General features: G+C 38.9%; 1 protein-coding gene across 1 annotated transcript in view; it reads right to left on the bottom strand.

The window, feature by feature from the left end:
• Window positions 1–239: 239 nt before the first annotated feature.
• The window catches only part of MAEL (maelstrom spermatogenic transposon silencer), a 54,564-nt gene continuing 31,348 nt past the window's right edge, over window positions 240–23,455 (bottom strand). Inside the window, exons 9-12 of the mRNA XM_004002727.6 lie at window positions 5,160–5,222; window positions 4,518–4,650; window positions 1,301–1,376; window positions 240–770 (exon numbers count right to left, since the gene is read on the bottom strand). Coding sequence (XP_004002776.1) covers window positions 583–770; window positions 1,301–1,376; window positions 4,518–4,650; window positions 5,160–5,222 — 460 coding nt within the window. The 3' untranslated portion in view covers window positions 240–582. The remainder of the gene's footprint in view (window positions 771–1,300; window positions 1,377–4,517; window positions 4,651–5,159; window positions 5,223–23,455) is intronic.

Genomic DNA, 23,455 nt, shown 5'->3' with positions numbered 1-23,455 from the left:
AGTAAATCTGCAATCTGGTCACTATCCAGCCATATGATTTGCGGAAAATCACATAATCTCCTTTTGGTTTCTCATTCTTCAAACGACTTTTGCCAAAGTCAGCATGTTTCAAAGACTTTAAGCAGAGAAAGTATTTTTGTTAAAGACTAATTTTTTTAGATATTTGTAATGAAAAGAGCTGGTCTCAAGGGTACCATTCCACATGTCATAACGGAAAGAAATACAACTATTTAAAAATCTTTCATAACAGATGTTCAATACCTTTATTGTGGAGGAAAAGATACAAAAATATAACATTCCCCAAAGCACAACTCTTAAAATGCTGGTTTTATTACAGGACTCAAAACTTTAATGGTATTCCCATAATACAGTCAGAAAGTAGAACAAGCCCTAAAGAGAAAAGCAAAAATGCCAAGATCTTCTCCAACCACAATTATTTTTAATCCGTGAAACAGAATTTCCTTACAAATTAAGTAGTTTTTATAGTAATGACATTTATCATGATGTCATCTGTTTAGTATATGACTATAGGCAGAAGAAAAGTTGCCCTATTATTTTTTCAGAAATTGAAATGTACCATCATTAAGATAAGGAAGAAAAAGATTTGTATCCGTGTTTTGGGGATGTGTAAGGTGAGACTGAAGTCTCACAGTTGGACAACTTATGGATATTGCTGGAGGAACTGGAGATGCTCTCTAGTAAGCGGGTAATCCCTCTTCCCCGAACACTGCTGTTTTGGCCAGGGATTTTCACCCCAGATGGGTAGTCACCTAGGATATTAAAAATACAAGAAAAGAAATGTAGCAATTTTACAGTTTTATTATAAACAGCTTCCTCAATTGATTCATCCTTCTGCACACCTTTCACTAAACCATGATTAAACAGATCATCAAAAGGGGAGATAATTCTTAGAGTAAATGCCAAAAGGCTGAACATTCTTTTTAAGTCCTGGAAACCTTAACTGAAGGTTTTCAGGGACCATTTGAAAATTCATGTCACTAGCTTTTTTAAACTTTCCCATTTCCCCAAAGACACCCTCACATCAAAACTATAAAACAACAGCTGCTACCAGAGTAACAGGCTTTATTTTAAATGCCCTGAACAAAATTCTGAAAAGTTAAATTTTATCAAAGTGATAAAAAGCCACACATATGCAAATGAAATGCTTTTGACAAGTCAAATTCCCAATTCAAGATTCTTATGTCCTAAAGCCAATCTGGAGCATCTGTTTAAGTACCACACCCTGGGATCTTAGAAAGACCCTAACTTTGAGGTGCCTTATTAAACATAAGATGCTTACCAGTGGGTGTGTTTGATCTTTGTTCTTCATTAGAAGAGCTGAAATGAGAGAATCCTGGACTCTCAACCCTTAGCTTCTATAAGTAAAAACCAAGGAACAAACAAACAAAAAAAAACAGTGGGAAACATTTATTTCTTATTATTGGATCATCTACTTCAAATTACTCCTTAAATACAAACTAAAACCCACTTTCTAATGTCTGATCAACTTTTGAGGAGTACTGTTATAAAAAGGAAAGCAGAAGGAAATCTTCAAGAGGGAAATTACAGCATAAAAAAGGGTTTTTATTTTTAAATATGAAATCATACAATGTTTCCTATTAAGAATGACTCAGAACAGAAAGAAACCTTAGTGATGAAGGAAACAGTATAAAATCTTTAGAGCCATGTCCTTAGGTAGGTAAGAGAATGAGATATATAGAAATAAAGGGATCGGCCTTAGATAAAAACACAGACAATTCATGCATTAAAGCAGAGTATATGGTGAATGCAATGGTAGGAATACATGGAAAACCTCTCGATTGCTTCTATTTTCTCAGAGAAGGAGGGGATAGGAGCAACAGCTAGAACAAGGATGAAGGAAGAGGTGATGGAAGTTTGAAGTGAGAAAAGGTGTGAAATAACTGTCTAGGAGAGAGGAAGATTAATCAAACCAGAGAAATGGACAACTGCCACGCACTGCTCATTTGAAGTTGGTGCTGATAGATATTAAATAATACCAGTCAGTATGGTAGTTTCTTTTCAAATGTATAAGAACAGAGTAGGTAAAAAGCTGATTTAATCTGGGTTGGCGTTTATTAACCAACTATGATGAAGAATGAAAGGCCAATGGAGTTGACAGTGCAAGTGAGTGGAAATAACAGCAAGGAATCTAAACAGGGAAGGAAGGAGGTGAAGGGCAAGGTGAGGAGAGAGAAAGGTACAAGGTGCAGCACTGTCCACGTGTGAATGGCACCCCCAGAGTTGTGCAACGCAGTGACCCTGCGAAGGAGGGCTTCCGAAGAGTGGGGACATAGAAGGTCTCAGCAAGGTGAAAGAGCTGCTGGCACTGAGGTACCAGAGAAAGAAGTGGTAGTCGGAGGGCAGGATGCTTGAAATTGAGACTGTGGGAAGATGCCACTGGGACCTAGACTATCATCATGGGAGTGGATATATTTGACGGATGGCAGGAGATGGCACCACTGGAGAAGGGAAAGTCAAGGAACTGAAATACCAGGCTGTTAGAAAGATCTATGGGGAAACTGAAATCAAGAATTCTGACAGCAATACTGTTTTATCTTCTGACTCAATGTTGCTCTAAGAATGGAGATGTCCAACTCAGGGGCCTACGGACTCCAAAAAGGGGCTATCAGCCTGAATGGCATGAGATTCAAAGCCTAGGGGTTTTAGGGAGAAGTTAGGTTAGGAAGTCTGGAGGCCACAAAGTTAAATAAGGACAACTACCTCAAATCTAGGCCCACAATAAATGAGGGGGGGGGAAATGTCGCCATTTTAAAGAGCTAACAGGGAAGTAGTGTCTTTAGAGGACAGTCACGTTTTAGCTAGAATCAAGGAGGAAAACAAGCCTTCCCCAGAGGAGGCTGACGATACAAGATTTTGTTGATAACTGAGGTTGAGAAGACATCGGCCTAGTAAGATGAGTCTGGGAAATGAGTGAGGCTCTAGGTGTCCTGAGCTCGCATAGTGACTGATGCTAACAATGGAAGGGGGGACAGTGAGACTAAACCTGGTAGTCTCGGCACAGACGGCGGTGACGGGGCTAAGGCAGGGCTTCTCATCCTGGATACTACTGACATTTTTAGGCTAAGTAATATTTTGTTTAGAAGGCTGTCCTGTCTCTTGTGGCTCAGCTGGCAAAGAATCTGCCTGCAATGCAGGAGATCTGGGTTTGATGCCTGGATTGGGAAGATCCCCTAGAGAAGGGAAAGGCTACCCACTCCAGTATTTCGGCCCGGAGAATTTCATGGACTATAGTCCATGGGGTCGCAAAGAGTCAGACACAGCTGAGCGACTTTCTCTTTCTTTCACTGTACATTATCAGGCGTTTAGCAGGCTTACTGGTATCTACTTACTAGATTCCAGCAGCACCCCATTCCCAGCTATAACAACCAGAAATGTCTCTAAGCTAAATGTCTCCTGAACGGCACAAAAATGGGCCGTAGTGAAGAATCACTGCGCTAAGGGTTAACAATAGAGAGAGAGAGCAGTCTTGTCCAGATTTTATAATTATCACACGACTAAGACAGACTTTTAGGGGGGTTTACATTTCTGAGTTTTAACAAAGAGATTTGTGAAACCACCACTGCAATTAGGAGACAGAGCCATCCTATCACCTCAAAAGCCTTCCTCACACTATCCCTTTATAGACACACCCTCCCTCACCCCCTGGGAGCCACTGACATGTCCATCATTGTCATTTGTGTTTTCAAGAATGTCACATAAATGGAATCATACAGTATATAACCTTTTGAGACTGCTGCTTTTGCTAAGCATAAGTAGTGCCTTTGAGATTGACACTAATAGTTATTTGTATCAATCATTCATTCCATTTTGGGGTTCCCCTTTCACTATTTTATTATTTTAAAATAATACTTGTTTATTATCTACTATATTCTAAGGCAGAATTCTTAGTACTTTCGTATACTGCCACATTCAACCCTACAACTACTAGCCCTTATTATTATTATTGTTCTACAGATAAGAAATCAGCACAGAAAATTCAAATAACTCAGTCACACAGCCTATTATGTAGCAGAAAAACCATGCCTGAAGTGAAATTCAGGAATTCTAACGAGAGAGCCCATACTCTTAACTGCTATGCTCTCAGTAGTATAGCAAGGCCTATGAGTAAGTAAATAGCAAGGAGGGAAGAGAGGTGGTAGGAAAATTATATTAGCCTCTAATCAAATCCTGAATCAGGTCTTGTATTTAAAATATCTACTTCAAAAATGTATATCATATAATTTTTTTGAATAAATGTTTGAACGTGTTTTGTATAAAGACTAAAGCCAAATGTCCCACAGAAAGAAAAAACATACCAGGAAAGAAAAGGATCTTATGCAAAATCCAACTGGATTAAAAACTGACATTCCATGAAGGATTAAAAAAACGTTTAAGAGAAGAGAGAACCAAAAAAGGAAAGCTCGTTACCTGTTATGGACCAGGACCACACTGAGCGGGACATAAGAGACTAACAGCAACCAGAGTCAGCTCCTTACCTGGTAACGCCCTGCATCCAACACAACCATTTTAGGTGTCACACTATTGCTGGCCTCGTAATCTTGAAGTGGAACATGAGCCTCTGTGAGCTGGATTCCAAAGAGAGTGGCTAGAGAATTACTGATGCAGTACCTTTAAAAAGGAATTCAAAAGGTTCATTTTCAGAATCTTATCTAATTTATTTAAAAAACAGTCACATTTAAAAAATTTCTAACAAAGTATGTGAGAGATATTGTAAATCTGAGAAAAAAGAAATTTAGAGATTTGAATAAATGGGAATTGGTAGCAGCACATATAAAACTGGACATCAGTGGAAAGCAATACTTTGATTAGCAAATATAATATCAGCCCCGTTTTAAGAGAACAGGAATAAGGGTAAAGATTACCAGAACAGGAATCCTAGAAGGAAAAATTCAGCTTAAGTGCCTCTGAAGGGTCAGTCAAATTGCTCAGGTGGTAACTACAACCAACAAGTAGTGACAGTGATAATAAAAGTAACATGATTTTAACAAGCGTTTGTTTTAAAAAGGAACTGTAGAAACCGAGGTGAAGAGTGATGCATCCTATGTGTCAAAGCAACAACAAGGAAAGTTGCAAAGAATTCAATGCGGATTAGAGTATTATGAAGACTCCTAACTTACGCAATTTTCTTGCAAACAGCTAAAGCACAGAAGAGAATATCATTTTCTTCATGCCACTTGCACCTGTACAAAAAAAGACTTTAATATCCTGACCTAACGAGTTTTCATGTGCCAAATTTCAAACTTACTTGCTGTCAGTTTTTCTTAAATGATTTCAATTATTACTCAAATACTAAAATTTCTAATTTAACATACAAAAATAGACTTTTTAAAAAACAAGTTTACATCACTTCCTCAGATGCAAATTCATGATATATTGCAAACAACACACAACTATAAGAGACAAATTTTACCTTGAAATAAAATGAGAGTTCAGGAGACATTTAATGACTATGGTTAGCATGCATTCATAAAACAAGCATTTACTGAATATATACTACTTACCAGGCTTGTTCTAGGCATTAGGGATACAGCATTGAATGAAACACACTTAGGCACATAAAACTTACTTTCTAATGGGGAAGTCAGATTAAAGATATGTAGGCATAACATATACTAAGTTAGATGTTAAGTTCTAAGAAGGAAAAAAAACAAAAAGGTGATATAAAATGCTACAGAAGGCTGACATTTTAGGTTAAGTTAGGCAGGGAAGGTATGACTGAAAGGTGGATGTTTGAGTGAAGACTTCAGGCAGTGATGTTAAAATGAACAACAACATACACACAAGAACCACTATAAACCTGCATATATCTTTCCCCTGAGTGCCAAAGTCTATTGAGACTCAGAACAGCACTACCTGCATAATACTGGGTTGGCCAAAAAGTTTGTTTGGGGCTTTCTTGAAGATGAACAAACTGTTTGGCCAATCCAATAGGAGGCTTGCCTGAACTTAGCATGAATCTCCATTTAAAAATTATAAACATGGTAAACAGTAAGTACTGCATGTCTATCTACTAACCACTAAAGACAAGGAGAAGGAAACAATCCCATTTATCATTACATCAAAAAGAATAAAGAATACCTAAAAATAAACCTACCTAAGTAGGGAAAAGGACTGAAGTTCAAAAACTAGAAGACACTGATTAAAAAATCTAAAGATGACAGCAACAAACAGAAAGATAAACCATGTTACTGGACTGGAGGAATCAATATTGTCAAAATACCACCTCAGTCTACTGATTCAACACAATCCCTGCCAAATCACCAATGGAAGATCAAGAACAAAAGACTTACAATTTTATGGAAATACAAAAGACCCCAAATAACCAAAGCAATCCAGAGAGAAAAACAGAGCTGGAGATATAAGGTTCCTTGACTTCAGACTATACTATAAAGCTACACTCTTCATGAATGGTATGAAAAGGCAAAAGATATGACCCTGAGAGATGAACGCCCCAGCTTGGTAGGTGCCTTATATGCTACTGGAGAAGAGTGGAGCAATAGCTCCAGAAGGAATGAAGAGGCGGAGCCAAAGCAGAAACAATGACGAGTGGTGGATGCGTCTGGTGGCACAAGTAAAGTCTGATGCTATAAAAAACAATAATGCATAGGAACCTGAAATGTTAGGTCCATGAGTCAAGATGAAATGAATGTGGTCAAACAGAAGATGGCAAAACTGAACACTGACGTTTTAGAGAGCAGTAAACTAAAATGGAAGGGAACACGTGAATTTAATTCAGATGATCATTATATCTAAAACTGTGGGCAAGAATCCCTTAAAGGAATGGAGTAGCCCTCATAGTCAACAAAGGAGTCCAAAATGCAGTACTTGGGTGTCATCTCAAAAATGTTAGAATGATCTCAGCTCACTTCCAAGGCAAACCATTCAATATCACAGTTCAGTTCAGTCCAGTTGCTCAGTCGTGTCCAACTCTTTGCGACCCCATGAATCGCAGCACGCCAGGCCTCCCTGTCCATCGCCAACTCCCGAAGTTTACTCAAACTCACGTCCATCGAGTCGGTGATGCCATCCAACCATCTCATCCTCTGTCATCCCCTTCTCCTGCCTTCAATCTTTCCCCAGAATCAGGGTCTTTTCCAATGAGTCAACTCTTCGCATGAGGTGGCCTAAGTAGTGGAGTTTTAGCTTCAGCATCAGTCCTTCCAAAGAACACCCAGGACTGATCTCCTTTAGGATGGATTGGTTGGATCTCCTTGCAGTCCAAGGGACTCTCAAGAGTCTTCTCCAACACCAAGTTCAAAAGCAACAATTCTTCGGCGCTCAGCTTTCTTCAGTCCTACTCTCACATCCATACACGAACACTGGAAAAACCATAGCCTGGACTAGATGGACCTTTGTTGGCAAAGTAATAGCTCTGCTTTTGAATATGCTATCTAGGTTGGTCATAACTTTTCTTCCAAGGAGTGAGCGTTTTTTAATTTCATGGCTGCAATCACCATCTGCAATGATTTTGGAGCCCCCCCAAAATAAAGTCAGCCACTGTTTCCACTGCTTCCCCATCAATTCCCCATGAAGTGATGGGACCAGATGCCATGATCTTCGTTTTCTGAATGTTGAGCTTGAAGTCAACTTTTTCACTCTCCTCTTGAGCTTTTTAGCTCCTATTCAGTTTCTGCCATAAGAGTGGTGTCATCTGCATATCTGAGATTATTGATATTTCTCCCAGCAATCTTGATTCCAGCTTGTGCTTCTTCCAGCCCAGTGTTTCTCATGATGTACTCTGCATATAAGTTAAATAAGCAGGGTGACAATACACAGCCTGGAGTACTCCTTTTCCTATTTGGAACCAGTCTGTTGTCCAAGTCAATGACCCAATCACTGATGCTGAAGAAGCTGAAGCTGAACAGTTCTATGATCGCCTACAGTACCTACTGAAACACCAAAAAAGGTGTCCTTTCATCATAGAGGACTGGAGTGTGAAAGAAGGAAGCCACGAGATACCTGGAATTACAGACAAGTTTGACCTTGGAGTATAAAATGAAGCAGGGCAAAGGCTAACAGGGTTTTGCCAAAAGAACACACTGGTCATAGAAAACACTCTTTTCCAGCAACACAAGAGGCAATTCCACACACAGACATCACCAGATGGTCAATACTGACATCAGACTGATTGTATTCTTTGTAGCCAAAGATGGAGAAGTTCTATACAGTCAGCAGAAACAAGGCCTGGAGCTGGCTATGGTTCAGATCATAAGCTCCTTACAGCAAAATTCAGGCTCAAGCTGAATAAAGTAGGGGGAACCAGTAAGACATTCAGGTATGACCTAAATCAAATCCCTATGTTTATACAGTGGAGGTGATTAACAGACTCAAGGGACCAGATCTGGTAGAAGAGGGCCTGAAGAACTATGGATGGAGGTTCACGACATTGTACAGGAGGTGGTGACCAAAACCATTCCCAAGAAAAAGAAATGCAAAAAGGCAAAATGGTTGTCTGAGGAGGCCTTACAAATAGCTGAGAAAAGAAGTGAAAGGCAAAGGAGAAAGGGAAAAATATACCCAACTGAATGCAGAGTTCCAGAGAATAGTAAGGAAATATAAGAAAGCCTTCTTAAGTAAGCGATGCAAAGAAATAGAGAAAAATAACAGAATGGGAAAGACTAGAGATCTCTTTAAGCAAAATGGAGACATTTCATGCAAAGGGGAACATTTCATGAAAACATGGGTACAATAAAGGACAAAAATGGCAAGGACCTAACAGAAGCAGAAGAGATTAAGAAGAGGTGGTAGGACTACACGGAAGATCTGTACAAAAAAGCTCTTAATGACCCAGATAATTATGATGGTGTGATCACTCACCTAGAGCTAGACATCCTGGAGTGTGAAGTCAAGTGGGCTTTAGAAAGCATTATAATGAACAAAGCTAGTGGAGGTGATGCATTTCCAGCTAAGCTATTTCAAATCCTTAAAGATGATGTTCTGAAAGTGCTGCACTCATCATAACAGCAAATTTGGAAAACTCCGCAGTGCCCTGGGATTGGAAAATGTCAATTTTCATTCCAATCCCAAAGAAGGCAATGCCAAAGAATGTACAATTACTGTACAATTGTACTCATTTTACATGCCAGCTAGATTATGCTCAAAATCCTTCAAGCTAGACTTCAAGAGTACATGAACTGAGAACTTCCAGATGTATAAGCTGATCTAGAAAAGGCAGAGGAATCAGATTTCAAATTGCCAACATACTCTGGATCATAGAAAAAGCAAGGGAATTAAAAAAAAAAACACACCTACTTCTGCTTCTCTGACTATGCTAAAGCCTTTGACTGTATGTATCACAACACACTGGAATATTCTTAATGAGATGGGAATCTCAGTCCACATTACATGCCTGAGAAACCTGTACACACAAAAAGAAGCAACAGGTAGAACTGAACATGGAACAACGGACTGGTTCCAAATTAGGAAAGGGCTATGCCAAGACTGCATATTGTCACCCTGCTGATTTAACTTACAAAGCAGAGTACATCCTGCAAAATGCTCAGGTGGATGAATCACCACCTGGAATTAAGATTGTTGGGAGAAATATCAACAACCTCAGGTGTGCAGATGATACTACTTTAACAGCAGAAAGTGAAGAGGAACTGAAGAGCCTCTTGATGAAGGTGAAAGAGCAGAGTAAAAAAGCTGGCTTAAAACTCAACATGCAAAAACAACGATCATGGCACCTGGTCCCATCACTTCATGCCAAATAGATGGGAAAACAGTGGAAACAATGACAGATTTTATTTTCTTGGGCTCCAAATCACTGCAGATGGTGACTGCAGCCACAAAATTACAAGATCCTTGCTCTCAGGAAGAATAGCTACAACAAACCTAGACAGTGTATTAAAAAGCAGAGAAACCACTTTGCTGACAAAGGTCCATCTAGTCAAAGCTATGGTTTTTCCAGTAGTCATGTATGGATGTGAGAGTTGGACCATAAGGAAGGCTGACTGCTGAAGAATCGATGCTTTTGAACTGTGGTACTGGAGAAGACCCTTGGAGAGTCCCTTAGACATCAAGGAGATCAAACCAGTCAACCCTAAAGGAAATCAACCTTGAATATGCTAAAGCTCCAATACTTTGGGCACCTGATGTGAAGAATCAACTCACTGGAAAGACCCTGATTCTGGGGAAGATTGAGGGCAAGAGGAGAAACAGAAACAGGATAAGATGGTTGGATGGCATCACTGACTCAATGGACATGAGTTTGAGCAAACTGTGGGAGACAGTGAAGGACAGGGACACCTGGTGTGCTGCAGTCCATGGGAGTGCATAGAGTTGGACATGACTTAGTGACCGAACAATAACAAGAACAATAAATGGCCAAGTAGAGAGGTACAGATCACTGAACAGGATAGAAAGCCCAGAAATAAACCCACACACCTAGGATTGATTGCAGGAGGCAAAAAAGAACCCCATGAACAGTATACCTTGAGAACCCCATGAACAGTATGAAAAGGCAAAAAGACAGGACACGGAAAGGTGAACTCCCCAGCTCAGCAGGTACCCAATATGCTACTGAAGATCAATGGAGAAATAACTCCAGAAAGAATGAAGAGATGGAGCCAAAGCAAAAACAACACCCAGTTCTGGATGTGACTGGTGATAGAAGCAAGGTCCGATGCTGTAAAGAGCAATATCGCATAGGAACCTGGAACATCAGGTCCATGAATCAAGGCAAACTGGAAGTGGTCCAACAGGAGATGGCAAGAGTGAACATCTACATTTTAGTAATCAATGAACTAAAATGGACTGAAATGGGTGAATTTAACTCAGATAACTATTGTATCTACTGCTGTGGGCAAGAAACCCTTAGAAGAAATGGAGTAGCCATCATGGTCAACAAGAGTCTAAAATGCAGTAGTTGGATGCAATCTCAAAATGACAGAATGATCTCTGTTCGTTTCCAAGGCAAACCATTCAATATCACAGTAATCCAAGTCTATGCCCCAACCAGTAATGCTAAAGAAGCTGAAGTTGAACAGCTCTATGAAGACCTACAAGACTTTCTAGAACTAACACCCCCAAAAGATGTCCTTTTCATCATAGGGAACTGGAATGAAAACGTAGGAAGTTAAGAAATACCTGGAGTAACAGGCAAATTTTGCCTTGGAGTACAGAATGAAGTAAAGCAAAGGCTAATAGAATTCTGCCAAGAAAGCGCACTGGTCATAGCAAACATCCTCTTCCAACAACACAGAAGACTCCACACATGGACATCAACAGATGGTCAACACTGAAATCAGATTGATTATATTCTTTGCAGCCAAAGTTGGAGAATCTCTATACAGTCAGCAAAAACAAGACCGGGAGCTGACTGTGGCTCAGATCATGAACTCCTTATCATCAAATTCAGACTTAAATTGAACAAGGTAGGGAAACCCACTAAACCATTCAGGTATGACCCAAATCTAATCCCTTACAATTATACAGTGGAAGTGACACAGATTCAAGGGATTAGATATGATAGAATGCCTGATGAACTATGGATGGAGGTGCGTAACACTGTACAGGAAGCAGTGATCAAGACCATCCCCAAGAAAAAGAAATGCATAAAGCAAAATGGTTGTCTGAGGAGCCCTTACAAATAGCTATGAAAAGAAGAGAAGTGAAAGGCAAAGGAGAATATGAAAGATACACCCATCTAAATGGAGAGTTCCAAAGAATAGCAAGGAGAGATAAGAAAGCCTTCCTCAGTGATCAGTGCAAAGAAATAGAGGAAAACAAATATAGAATGGGAAAGACTAGATATCTCTTCAAGAAAATTAGAAATACCAAGGGAGCATTTCATGCAATGATGGGCACAATAAAGGACAGAAATGGTATGGACCTAACAGTAGCAGAAGGTATTAAGAAAAGGTGGAAAGAATACACAGAAGAACTGTACAAAAAAGATCTTCACGACCCAGATAATCACGATGGTGTGATCACTCACCTAGAGCCAGACATCCTGGAATGTGAAGTCAAGCGGACCTTAGGAAGTATCACTATAAACAAAGCTAGTGGAGGTGATGCAATTCCAGCTGAGCTGTTTCATATCCTAAAAGATGATGCTGTGAAAGTGCTGCACTCAATATACCTGCAAATCTGGAAAACTCAGCAGTGGCCACAGGACTGGAGAAGGTCAGTTTTCATTTCAATCCCAAAGAAAGGAAATACCAAAGAATGTTCAAACTACCGTACAACTGCACTCATCTCACACTGTAGTAAAGTAATGCTCAAAGTTCTCCAAGCCAGGCTTCAACAGTACGTGAACTATGAACTTCCAGATGTTCAGGCTGGATTTAGAGAAGGCAGAGGAACCAGGGATCAAATTGCCAACATTTGCTGGATCATCGAAAAAGCAAGAGACTTCCAGAAAAACATCTGTTTCTGCTTTATTGACTATGCCAAAGCCTTTGACTGTATGGAACACAATAAACTGTGGAAAGTTCTTACAGAGATGGGAGTACCAGTCCACCTAACCTGCCTCCTAAGAAATCTGAGTGCAGGTCAAGAAACAACAGTTAGAACTGGACGTGGAACAGATTGGTTCCAAATCGGGAAAGGAATACGTCAAGGCTGTATACTGTCACTCTGTATGTTTAACTTATATGCAGAGTACATCATGAGAAATGCCGGGCTGGATGAAGCACAAGCTGGAATCAAGATTGCAGGGAGAAGAAACAGTAACCTCATATATGCAGATGACACCACCCTTGTGGCAGAGCAAAGAGGAGGAACTGAAGAGTCTCTTGATGAAAGTGAAAGAGGAGAGTGAAAAAGTTTGCTTAAAACTCAACATTCAGAAAACTAGTATCATGGCATCTGGTCCCATCACTTCATGGCAAACAAATGGGAAAACAGTAGAAACAGTGACAAGACTTTATTTTGGGGGGCTCTAAAATCACTGTAGATGGTGACTGCAGCCATGAAATTAAAAGACGCTTGCTCTTTGGAAGAAAAATTAGGACCAACCTAGATAGCATATTAAAAAGCAGAGACATTATTTTGCCAGCAAAGATCCGTCTAGCCAATGCTATGGTTTTTCCAGTAGTCATGTATGGTTGCGAGAGTTGGACTATAGAAGAAGCTGAGCACCGAAGAATTGATGCTTTTGAACTGTGGTGTTGGAGAAGACTGTTGAGAGTCCCTTGGACTGCAAGGAGATCCAACCAGTCCATCCTAAAGGAGATCAGTCCTGAATATCCATTGGAAGGACTGATGCTGAAACTGAAACTCCAATACTTTGGCCACCTGAGGGTGAAGAACTGACTCATTTGGAAAAGACCCTGATGCTGGGAAAGACTGAAGGAAGGAGGAGAAGGGGACGACAGAGGATGAGACGGTTGGATGGCATCACCAACTCAGTGTACAGGAGTTTGAGTAAACTCTGGGAGTTGGTGATAGACAGGGAGGCTTGGCGTGCTGCAGTCCATGGGGTCACAAAGGGTCAGACACGATTGAGCAACTGAACTCAAGGAGACAAAAATATATAATGGAAAAAACACAGTCTCTTCATTGAGAGGTGCTGGGAAAACTGGAATGTAAAGGAAATGAAATCAGAACATTCTCTAACATCATATATAAAAATAAAATGGATTAAAGACCTCAATGTAAGACCAACTATCATAAAACTCAGAGGAAAACACAAGTAGAACAACTCTGACATAAAAATCACAGCAATCTCTCTTCTGACCCACCTCATAAAGAAAATAAAAACAAAAATGAACTGGGACCTAATGAAACCTAAAAGCTTTTGCACAGCAAAGAAAGTCATAAACAAGACAAAAAGACAACACCCAGAATGTGAGAAAATATTTGCAAACAAAGCAACCAACAAGGGATTAATCTTTAAAATATCAAACACCTCTTGCAAGTTCAGTATCAAAACCAAACAACCTAATAAAAAAAATGGGCAGAAGACCTAAACAGAAAGTTCTCCAAAGAAGACATAAAGATGGCTAACAAACACATTAAAAGATGCTCAATATCACTAACTACTGGAGAAATGCAAAGCAAAACTATGAAGGGGTTTCACCTCACACTGGTCAGAATGGCCATCATCAAAACTTCTACAAACAATGAATGCTGGAGAGGGGTGGAGAAAACGCTCATACACTGTTGGTGGGGAATGTAAGTTGGTATAACCACGTTGGAGAAGAGGATGGAGGTTCCTTAGAAACGCTAGAGACAGACCTACTATACGATCCTACAATCCCACTCCGGCATGTTTCTAGAGAAAACGATATTTCAGAAAGATACATGTACCCCAATGTTCACTGCAGCACTATTTCCAACAGCGAAGACACAGAACCTGAATGTCCATTAACAGAGGAATGGACAAAGAAGATGTGATATACACACAATGAAATATTACTCAGCCATAAAGAATGACATGATGCCATTTGCAGAAACATGGATGGCCTAGATATTATCATATCAAGTGAAGCAGGCCAGAGAAAGACAAATATTATATGACATTTGCCCATATAAGCATATGTGCAATCTAAAAAAAATTTTAAAATGTACTTATTTATAAAACAAAAACAGACACACGGAGCTAGAAAATAAACTTACAATTACCTAAGGGGAAAGGTGAGGGTGGAGGGATAAATTAGAAGGCTAGGATTAGAGGAAAACACAGGTAGAACAACTCCGACATAAAAATCACAGCAATCTCTCTTCTGACCCACCTCATAAAGAAAATAAAAACAAAAATGAACTGGGACCTAATGAAACCTAAAAGCTTCTGCACAGCAAAGGAAGTCATAAACAAGGCAAAAAGACAATACCCAGAATGTGAGAATACATTCACACTATTCACACATACACACTATTATGTATCAGAGAGAGAACCAAGGAGGACCTACTGTATAGCACAGGAAATTCTACTCAATACTCTGTAATAATTTATATGGGAAACAGAATCTGAAGAAGAATAGATACACGTATCTATAACTGTAGCACCATGTTGTACACATGAAACTCAACATTGTAAGTAAACTATACTCCAGTAAGAAACAAACAAAACAAAACTAAATCTAGTTCTCACACGTCCATGCAGAATCAAGAAATTTTAAGTTTCCAGTTAGTTTTGCCCCTTGTTCAGATTTTAATTCCCAAGAGCACCTACTTAATATACACATTTTCCATTGGAGATTATATTTTAAGTGAAAGCAATTAAAAATATTATAATGTATCCCAATATTAAAACAAACTACAACAAACAGAAACCCCAGAAAAATCTGACTCCAGGGAAAAATGTCTCCAAATCTCATCATACTGTTAAAAAGGACATTATTTTGATCTGGTTTATTTATACTTACTGATCTTCCTCCAAATTATCCCAAAAGATGAATGTATTTTCTAGTAAAGGACTATTCATTCTAAAAACTGTCAATAATCCAAACTTTGTATACTGTTATGCTAATATGAATTATGCAACCTCAAATCTAGCTGCAACTTTAATACATTTCCAATGTGCTTCCTTCATGAAGTTCCTCTCTAAAGTAATAACATAAGATCATAAGTGAGTATGTCTGTTAAGCCTGCACCTCACTCCCGAAGTTTCAAACTATCTTATCCATTAAAATTATACGCAGCATAGAGGACTTTTACACTCTTCCCTTGATATCTCAAGGTCTCAATGATCTCTGTTCCTCTTATTTCAGGGCTAAGTTTCCTCCTTCTCAAGGATAGGCCTGCCTTTCCCTTTTCCAGGAACCACCATTATCTGACAGTTACTGATGCCCTCCACTCTAGTCAAACCTGTCACTGTTTTTTCTCAATCAGACTCTCTATGTTTTCAACCCTGAATCACGGCTCAGTCATGTTATTCTTTTGGAAAGGTCCTCCCTTTAACCCAAATTTCTGCTCACAGAAATTCCATCCATCTTTCCAGAAGAAGCAAATAAAACATTTATTCTATAAAGTACTTCATATATTAAATACATGAAGCAATTCCTCCCTCATGCGGTTTATCATAATCTTTTGAAAGTCTTTAAGGATTTTCAGAAATTATCATATATAACTCATGCATAATGTGCTTTACTGCTCTTATCAGGCAGGAGACTCTGAGGGCAAGAGCAACCCTGTTACTCTTTCCCTTGTTTCCTATAGAACCTAGTCTCATGCCTTACATACAAAAGCTGTATTTGTTAAATATCAAAACCTCAAGCTGGACTAAAAAAAAGCTTCTAAAGTGATGTCAAAATAGAAAACTGCACCTCTTAAAACTATGAATGCTTCTGGTTCAAGATGCCTAAATTTATCTCCTCTTGCCCTTAAGACCCTATCAAAATGAAAGTCGAACAGTCATAGTAGTGGATGCCCACAATAAAGGAGAAAACAGGAAGAGGCCTCCAAGGAAGAGAGTCTAACAGATCTGTGGGGATCAGAAAGTAAATGAAGGAGTGATGCCTGATGGACCTAGACAAACGAAGTCCCAGCCTTCAGTACTCACGGAATAGGCAGCACAGACGCTAACCGGCCTATGGACCTCTGGAGAAGCTCTGAACTCACGGACATGTCCCTGGCCAGAGAGCAGAGGCAAGCTATGAGACTGGACTTCTGCACAGAGAACAGTTAACTTCCCGACTCCATGCACGGAAGTGACCTGTTCTTGGAGAACCAGGCAGCAGGCGTGGGTGCTGAAACCAGGGTAAAACCCTCAGGATTCTGGAAGCTATGATTCCACCTCCAGCTTTACAACCAGCTCCTGTGTCTGCTTTCCCTTAGCAAAGCTTGGTCAGTTGACAGTCCCCAGTGGACAACACAGAGCACATATTCATCTTTGCAGCCACATTCTAAAATGTGAACAGAGCCAAGGACAATCAGACACTGAAGGAAAGCCTAGAAAGGTCCACACAGGAAGATCACAGGGAGACAGAGGAGAGGGAAGCCCGGAGTGCTGCAATTCGTGGGTTCGCAGGGTTAGACACAACTGAGTGCCTCAACAGCAACAGGAGGATCACAACTCCCAACCCAAAAGGATGAGATAACCCAGGGAACCAAAGCAAGCTAGCGTCTCTGCCCCACCAACAAGCACCCCAATGAGATCTGTGAGATCATTGCATCTATAATCCTAGGTCTTCTCTTCATCTCTTCAACCCTCATCAACACTGATGATCGGCTATGATGATTTACATAGATAGCAACTGTGGGCTGAAAGGTTCTACAAGATCAAAAAGTCAATCTCTCCCCAGTTTGAAAATGTCTGAGTTTGTGAGGGCTCTGTGCTGGGCCCTCTTCTCTCTGCATCCTCTGCTTAGATGATCTCATCTATACCCTGTAAGATCCATTTAGGCAGAGGATTTGGCTCTCTTCATTGCATTTTCAGTATCCAGAACAGTGCCTGAAATATAGTGAAACGAATGCTGACATTATCCAAACTTTTCCACTGAGTTCTAGGCCAGAACGACCAGCTGCTTACATACTATTTCTAGAACTTGCCTCACCAGGGCCTCAACATATTCTAAACTTGCTCCTCTTTCACTTCCTCCTCTGCTCTGAGGTCTACACTAGAAACCTGTGCACTGTCTTCAGGTCTTCCTCTTTTCATCCTCTCTTCCTGTACCCAGCCCATCAGCAAGGTCCACTGATTTCGACCAATCTGATAGCTACTTACTCAGCTCTAACTTTACTGTCATCATCCTTGTTCAAGCCATTTCTTACATGGACCAGAGAAATGACTAATAATTACAGACTCAATACCTTCTTTCTTGACCTCTCCTAATACATCCATTAAATACTCACAAATTTTTAGAAATCTCAGCTAATCCTGTTGATTCCCTAATTTGATAAAATTCCTTCCCTTAGCTAACAAGGCCCTATCTTTATGGTCCTTGCTTATTGCTTCAATCTCATCTTATGAATTCTCCCCTTTGCTCACTAACTCTCCAGTGGCACACACAGATTGTCTAACAGCTTTCAGTAAACACCAAGTTTTCACCTCAAGGTCTTTGCAACCCTCTGCTCAGGATGCTGTTCCTTCTATTTTTAGCAAGGCTGCTTTTCTCCTCTTGCTTAAGATCTCAGCTTTAATGTTAAATTATCAAAAAAGTCTCCTTAACATTCTAGAAAGCAGTCTACCTTTCTGCACAGTATTTCCTACTATAGTACCCTGCTGATTTCCTTATCACTGATTACAGTTAAAACCACTGTTGTTTTCTTTTTTTATTTACAGGATGTTCCTCTTTCCCTCTTAAGTGTGAGCTGCATGAAAGCAGAGAGCATATTAATCTCACTCACCACTGTATGTTTGGTAAGTGCCTAGGACACTTACTGGGACATGCTTAATAAATATTTGTTGATTAAATAAAAGCTGCCTTGTTTCAGTCAGCAGGTCACAGTGAATTATTCAAAGGACAATTATGACAGGAAGCAACAAGGAGAATGGGGGGCATTTATAAAAGTTATAAATACTCTAGCCTTCAAAATAACATGATAGTCATTAACAGCCTGTTTAAGACTCTTGCTAATGTTTTTATGTAACTATATTCAATTTCACCAATATAAAACCCACCCATTTCTCCTGGAGGTACAGACAATATTTATCAAAAATTTATTACAAATTTTAATAAACTTTAAGAAGTTTAAGAGCAGTGTTTGAAATGAGTCATATCTAGCTTATATGAACTGAGTCTTATCAGCTTATATTAACTAACAGATTCTAACAACAGTTTCTATTGTCCACTAAAACCAGAACTCCTTTGTAAGATACTATTTGGAATCTTCTGAATATATGTATTCAGAATCATACGATATTATGAAGCTCAGGAAAAGGCAGATCCATCCTTTCCAAAGAAATGTATCATTACAGTGCTTAAAGTCCTATGTAATGGTTCTGTCTTTAATAGGATCCCATGGCACAGAGCCCCCAGAACGCCTTACACCCAAGTTACACTATTCCTGTTGCAGCCCGTATGTAATCTGAGACTCAACTCTGTTTCTTCAATTCTAAAATGATTTTTTCACAGTTTAACTGAAGGTGAAATGCAACATACAAAGTAAAGTATTCTACAATTGCTATTGGTCAGTCTAGAAATAGTTGAAATTGCCTAAACAAGTACAAATTTATTTTTCAAAGCAGTCATATGTAGTATTTTAATTTTTATTGCAGTATAGTTGATTTACAATATTGTGTGAGTTTTAGGTATACAGCATAGTGATTTGGTATTTTCACAGATTATATTCCATTACAGGTTATTACTAGATAATGGTATAGTAATCCCCTGTGCTGTACAATATATCCTTGTTATGTATCTATTATGTATATATTAGTTTGAATCTGACCATCCCATATGCCTAAATTTCTTCCTCCTCCACCCTCTTTCCCTTTGGTAACCACTCTAGTTTGCCTTCTGTATCTGTGACTCTGTTTCTGGTTTGCATATATATCTGCTTATTATTCTTGATAATCTAACAACTGTAATCTTTCAAAATTTTAGTCAATAAACCATTGAGAAAATATTGATTTGTCTCTGAAATATTCCATTGATACCATCTCACAAGATCAAGAAAGAACCAGCATCAAAATCTGCATAAAAGGTGTCTATCACTGGCTTGGTAGAAAATCCTGAGATAATAGTGCAGTTATCTTTTAAGAAATGCTGCACTACCACTCTGGATGGCACAGAAACAATAAAGTATAACAACACAGACAATGATTCTGGATATGAAATTTTAGGCATACTTTAGCGAGTGGCTGATGCAATGGTACATAAATCTAAATATCCTAATACATCATCCATAAACTTAAAGCCTAACAAGAATAAATGAAACAAAGTACAGGCCTGCAGCATAACTAAGAGAACATTATAAGACCACAAGCATCAATTACCTATATATAGAGGGAAAAAAACAACCGCCTCTTAATTTCCAATGGAGTCATTTCTCAAGTTCACACCCAAGCCTTTACATAACGTCATATAGAGAGTGGAGCCCAGAAAACATGAGGGAAGAGAGAAGGGAAATGAAGAGCCCAAGATTAAATCATAATCATTCCCACAATGAGGAGGTCCATAAATATTCAGAATCCTGGAGAGATCAGAGCACTGACTACAGGAAAGGGACTTAAAAGTGCCTGAAGACTCTGGAAGGCAGCCTGGAAGGCAATGTTTCTGGGCAGCAGAAGGCAAGAGGAAAAACTCCTTCAGAGATTGTGTGAGGGGTAAAAAAGCAAAGGGGGGAAACTTAATATTTTTCAGAACAAGGAAAGCAGAAGAAAAAAAAAAAGTAAAGACATAACCACACCCCCACATTGCATTCAAAGAAACCATACTTTGTTACACTGACAGAAGAGGGACCATTTAAACTGTACATTTCAAACCACCGGAAATAACCACCTCTGTCCAAGAAATGCAAGAAAAACACAAAGCCACTGCAGGAGCAAACAGAAAACGAGAATCACAGTCTCTGATAACTCTCCCTACCCTCACTCATGCCCAACTCCCCTCCGCCCAAAAAGAAAAACATAAAGGAGAAGAAAACTGTAACATAACACCATAAGACAACAAGGACTTCGCACGTGGTCAGTAGTAAAAAACAACAAAAAAATCCACCCCCAATGCAGGAGATGCACGTGCGATCCTTGGGTCAGAAAGATCCCCTGTACAAAGAAATGGCAACCCACTCCAGTATCTTTGCTTGGGAAATCCCATGGACAGAGGAGCCTGGAGGGTTACAGTCCACGGGGTTGCAAAGAGTTGGACACTACTTAGCGACCACACACACATTCTACACTGTTATTAATATATGAATTAAATATCCTCAAACAAAAATCCTGATGATATGAAAACATGGCCTAAATAAGAAACTGCAAAAATAAGACATAAGGGTTGACAAAACTCAGAAAAGAAAAATCGTATAGGAAAATAATTGAATTTCAAACTACCTAAGGAAGAACAGATTCAAATGAGAAGTTAAGTGAAAAACTAAAGGAAATAGAAAACTAACATGAGAATAAGAGATTAATGAAAGATGAAACAGGGGTGAGAAAGAGTGACCATAATGAAAGATAGGTAAAATAGACCAAACATACACATATCGGACATGCTTAAGAAAAATGAAATAGAAAAAAATATTACACTACAATCTAAGAAAAATATCCAGAAATACGACCTGATTCTGCAAGAGCTTGGAAAACTGACCTGCAATAATGAACTCAGAGAAATATCCCAGTGAAACTTAGACCTTAGGACTTCCCTGCTGGAACACTGATGGAGAATCCACCTGCCAAAGCAGGAGACATAGGTTCAGTCTCTGTCCAGGAAGAGTCCATATGTGGTGGGGCAACTAAGCTCATGGGCCTCAACTACCGAGGCCCACTCACCCTAGAGCCCATGCTCCGCAACAAGAGAAGCCACCACAGTGAGAAGCCTGTGCACCACAACTAGGGAAAACCCACGCACAGCAATAAAGACCCAGCACAAGAAAAAATAAATGAATGAATAAATACATTTCTTAAAAAACTATTAGAGTTTAAAGATGAAAAAAATCATTCTTAAGGTCTCCAGGCAAAAAAGATTTTTAAAAAATCAAGAGAATTTAATGACCAAACTTCTAAAAAACAACATAAAGCAATATAGTACAGCTGTATCTTTTAAAAACTCAAGGAAATAAAATGCAAACCAGTGGAAAAAGTTTTAAGCACGCAAGAACACAGTTACTGTCATTCCCAAGAGCCCTTGATCAATCTACTATATCAAGATTCAGCAAATGTTTTCTGTAAAGGCATCAAATAACACAGCAACCATTTATAACTATAGGAGATGTCCTAAGACACAGACATAAACAAGAGTAATGAGACCACCCATTTTCAATATAAAACAGATCAAGCAGACAAAAAACATAAAGAGGTAATGCAGCTTAAATGATATAATAATGTAGAGCTTATGGGTATTTGTCAAAAGTTGCACCCTGACAAGTACATATTGTTCTATCCACAAAACAGTCCAAAAACTGATTATTTAATTTGCAAAACACTGGTAGCTTTCATAAGGTAGAAATGTTATAAACAATACTCTGAACAAAATGCAAAGACACTAAAATTTACTAACAAAAAATCAGAAAGGCTTTCTTTCCATCTGGACATTTAAAAGCCTCATAGTAACTCTTTGGTTAAAGAGAGCTGGAACTACAGAATTTAAAAAAAAAAAAAAGACAAAATGCTATGTCAACAACTTATGGGATGCACTGAAAGCAATGTCTGAGAAAATTCACTCCACTAAACACTTATCAATTAAAAAATCAAAAAGGTTAACACTGAGCTCACAAATCTAAACAAAGAATCACAAAGTACCAAGAATACAAAAACAGAAATGAATGAGGAAGAGAACAAAACATTGGTAGGTCTAATAAACTGAAATCCTGCCGCTTAAAAAAAAAAAACAAAGACAATGCACGAGGTATGATTTAGAAGGAGAAAGCAGAAGCACAAATACATAAGAAATCAATGAAACGAGGAATTTTAAATTATAAGAGACTTAGTTTGCAGACTTAAATAAGTCTGGACACCTATATAAAATGAATCATTTCCTAGGGAAGTACAGATTACCAAAACTGATACAATTAAAGTTAGAAAGTCTAATCAAGCCAACTTGCATAGAATAAACAAAGTTATCACCCCACAAAAAACTCACCAGACTCAGATAGGCACAATCTATGTGAGAAAAATTTTAAAACAAACTTGAAAGACCCAAACATAGATCTGAACAATGGAAAGACATCTCCTGTCCTTGGACAGAATTCATATATAAAGATTTCAGTTCTCCAGTTAGTTTATGAATTTAATGCAATCCAAGGAACTTTACAGAACTTCCCTGGTGGCTCAGAATGTAAAGAATCTGCCTGCAATGCAGGAGACCCAGGTTTGATCCCTGGGTCAGGAAGATCCCCTGGAGAAGGGAATGGCTACCAACTCTAGTATTCTTGCCTGAAGAATCCCAAAGACAGAGGAGCCTGGTGGGCTGCAGTCCCCAGGGTGACAAAGAGTCAGACATGACCGAGTGACTAACATTTTAAAGAAATTTTACAGAACTAGACTGAACTGTTTTTTTTGAACTGTCCTAATGTACTACTCATTCAAAATGTAATAAAACCAACAAATATGGGCAAAACCAAACTGAAATAAAGCAAGCAAATAAACTATTTCAAATGAATAATTTAACCACAGTGAAGGAGAAAAAAAAGAACAAATTCCAATAGTTTTTTTTTCCATATCCTGCAGCATGAGGGATCTTAGCTTCCTGACCAGAAATCAAACCTGTGCTCCTTGTGGTGGAGCATGAGGTCTTAACCATGGGACCACCAGTCCCTCACCAATAACTTTTTGACTAATCTCTGACTAACAAAACTGAAAAAAAGATTCTAAACTGTTAATAAGTCTTTTTTTAAAAGGTGGTATCACTTAATTTTACAACAACCTAAT

The sequence above is a fragment of the Ovis aries genome, chromosome 1 (assembly GCF_016772045.2).
Source record: "Ovis aries strain OAR_USU_Benz2616 breed Rambouillet chromosome 1, ARS-UI_Ramb_v3.0, whole genome shotgun sequence".
In the NCBI taxonomy this organism is placed as follows: Eukaryota; Metazoa; Chordata; class Mammalia; order Artiodactyla; family Bovidae; genus Ovis; species Ovis aries.
Note: the sequence above shows the minus strand (reverse complement) of the source record. Positions and strands in the feature narration are given on the sequence as shown.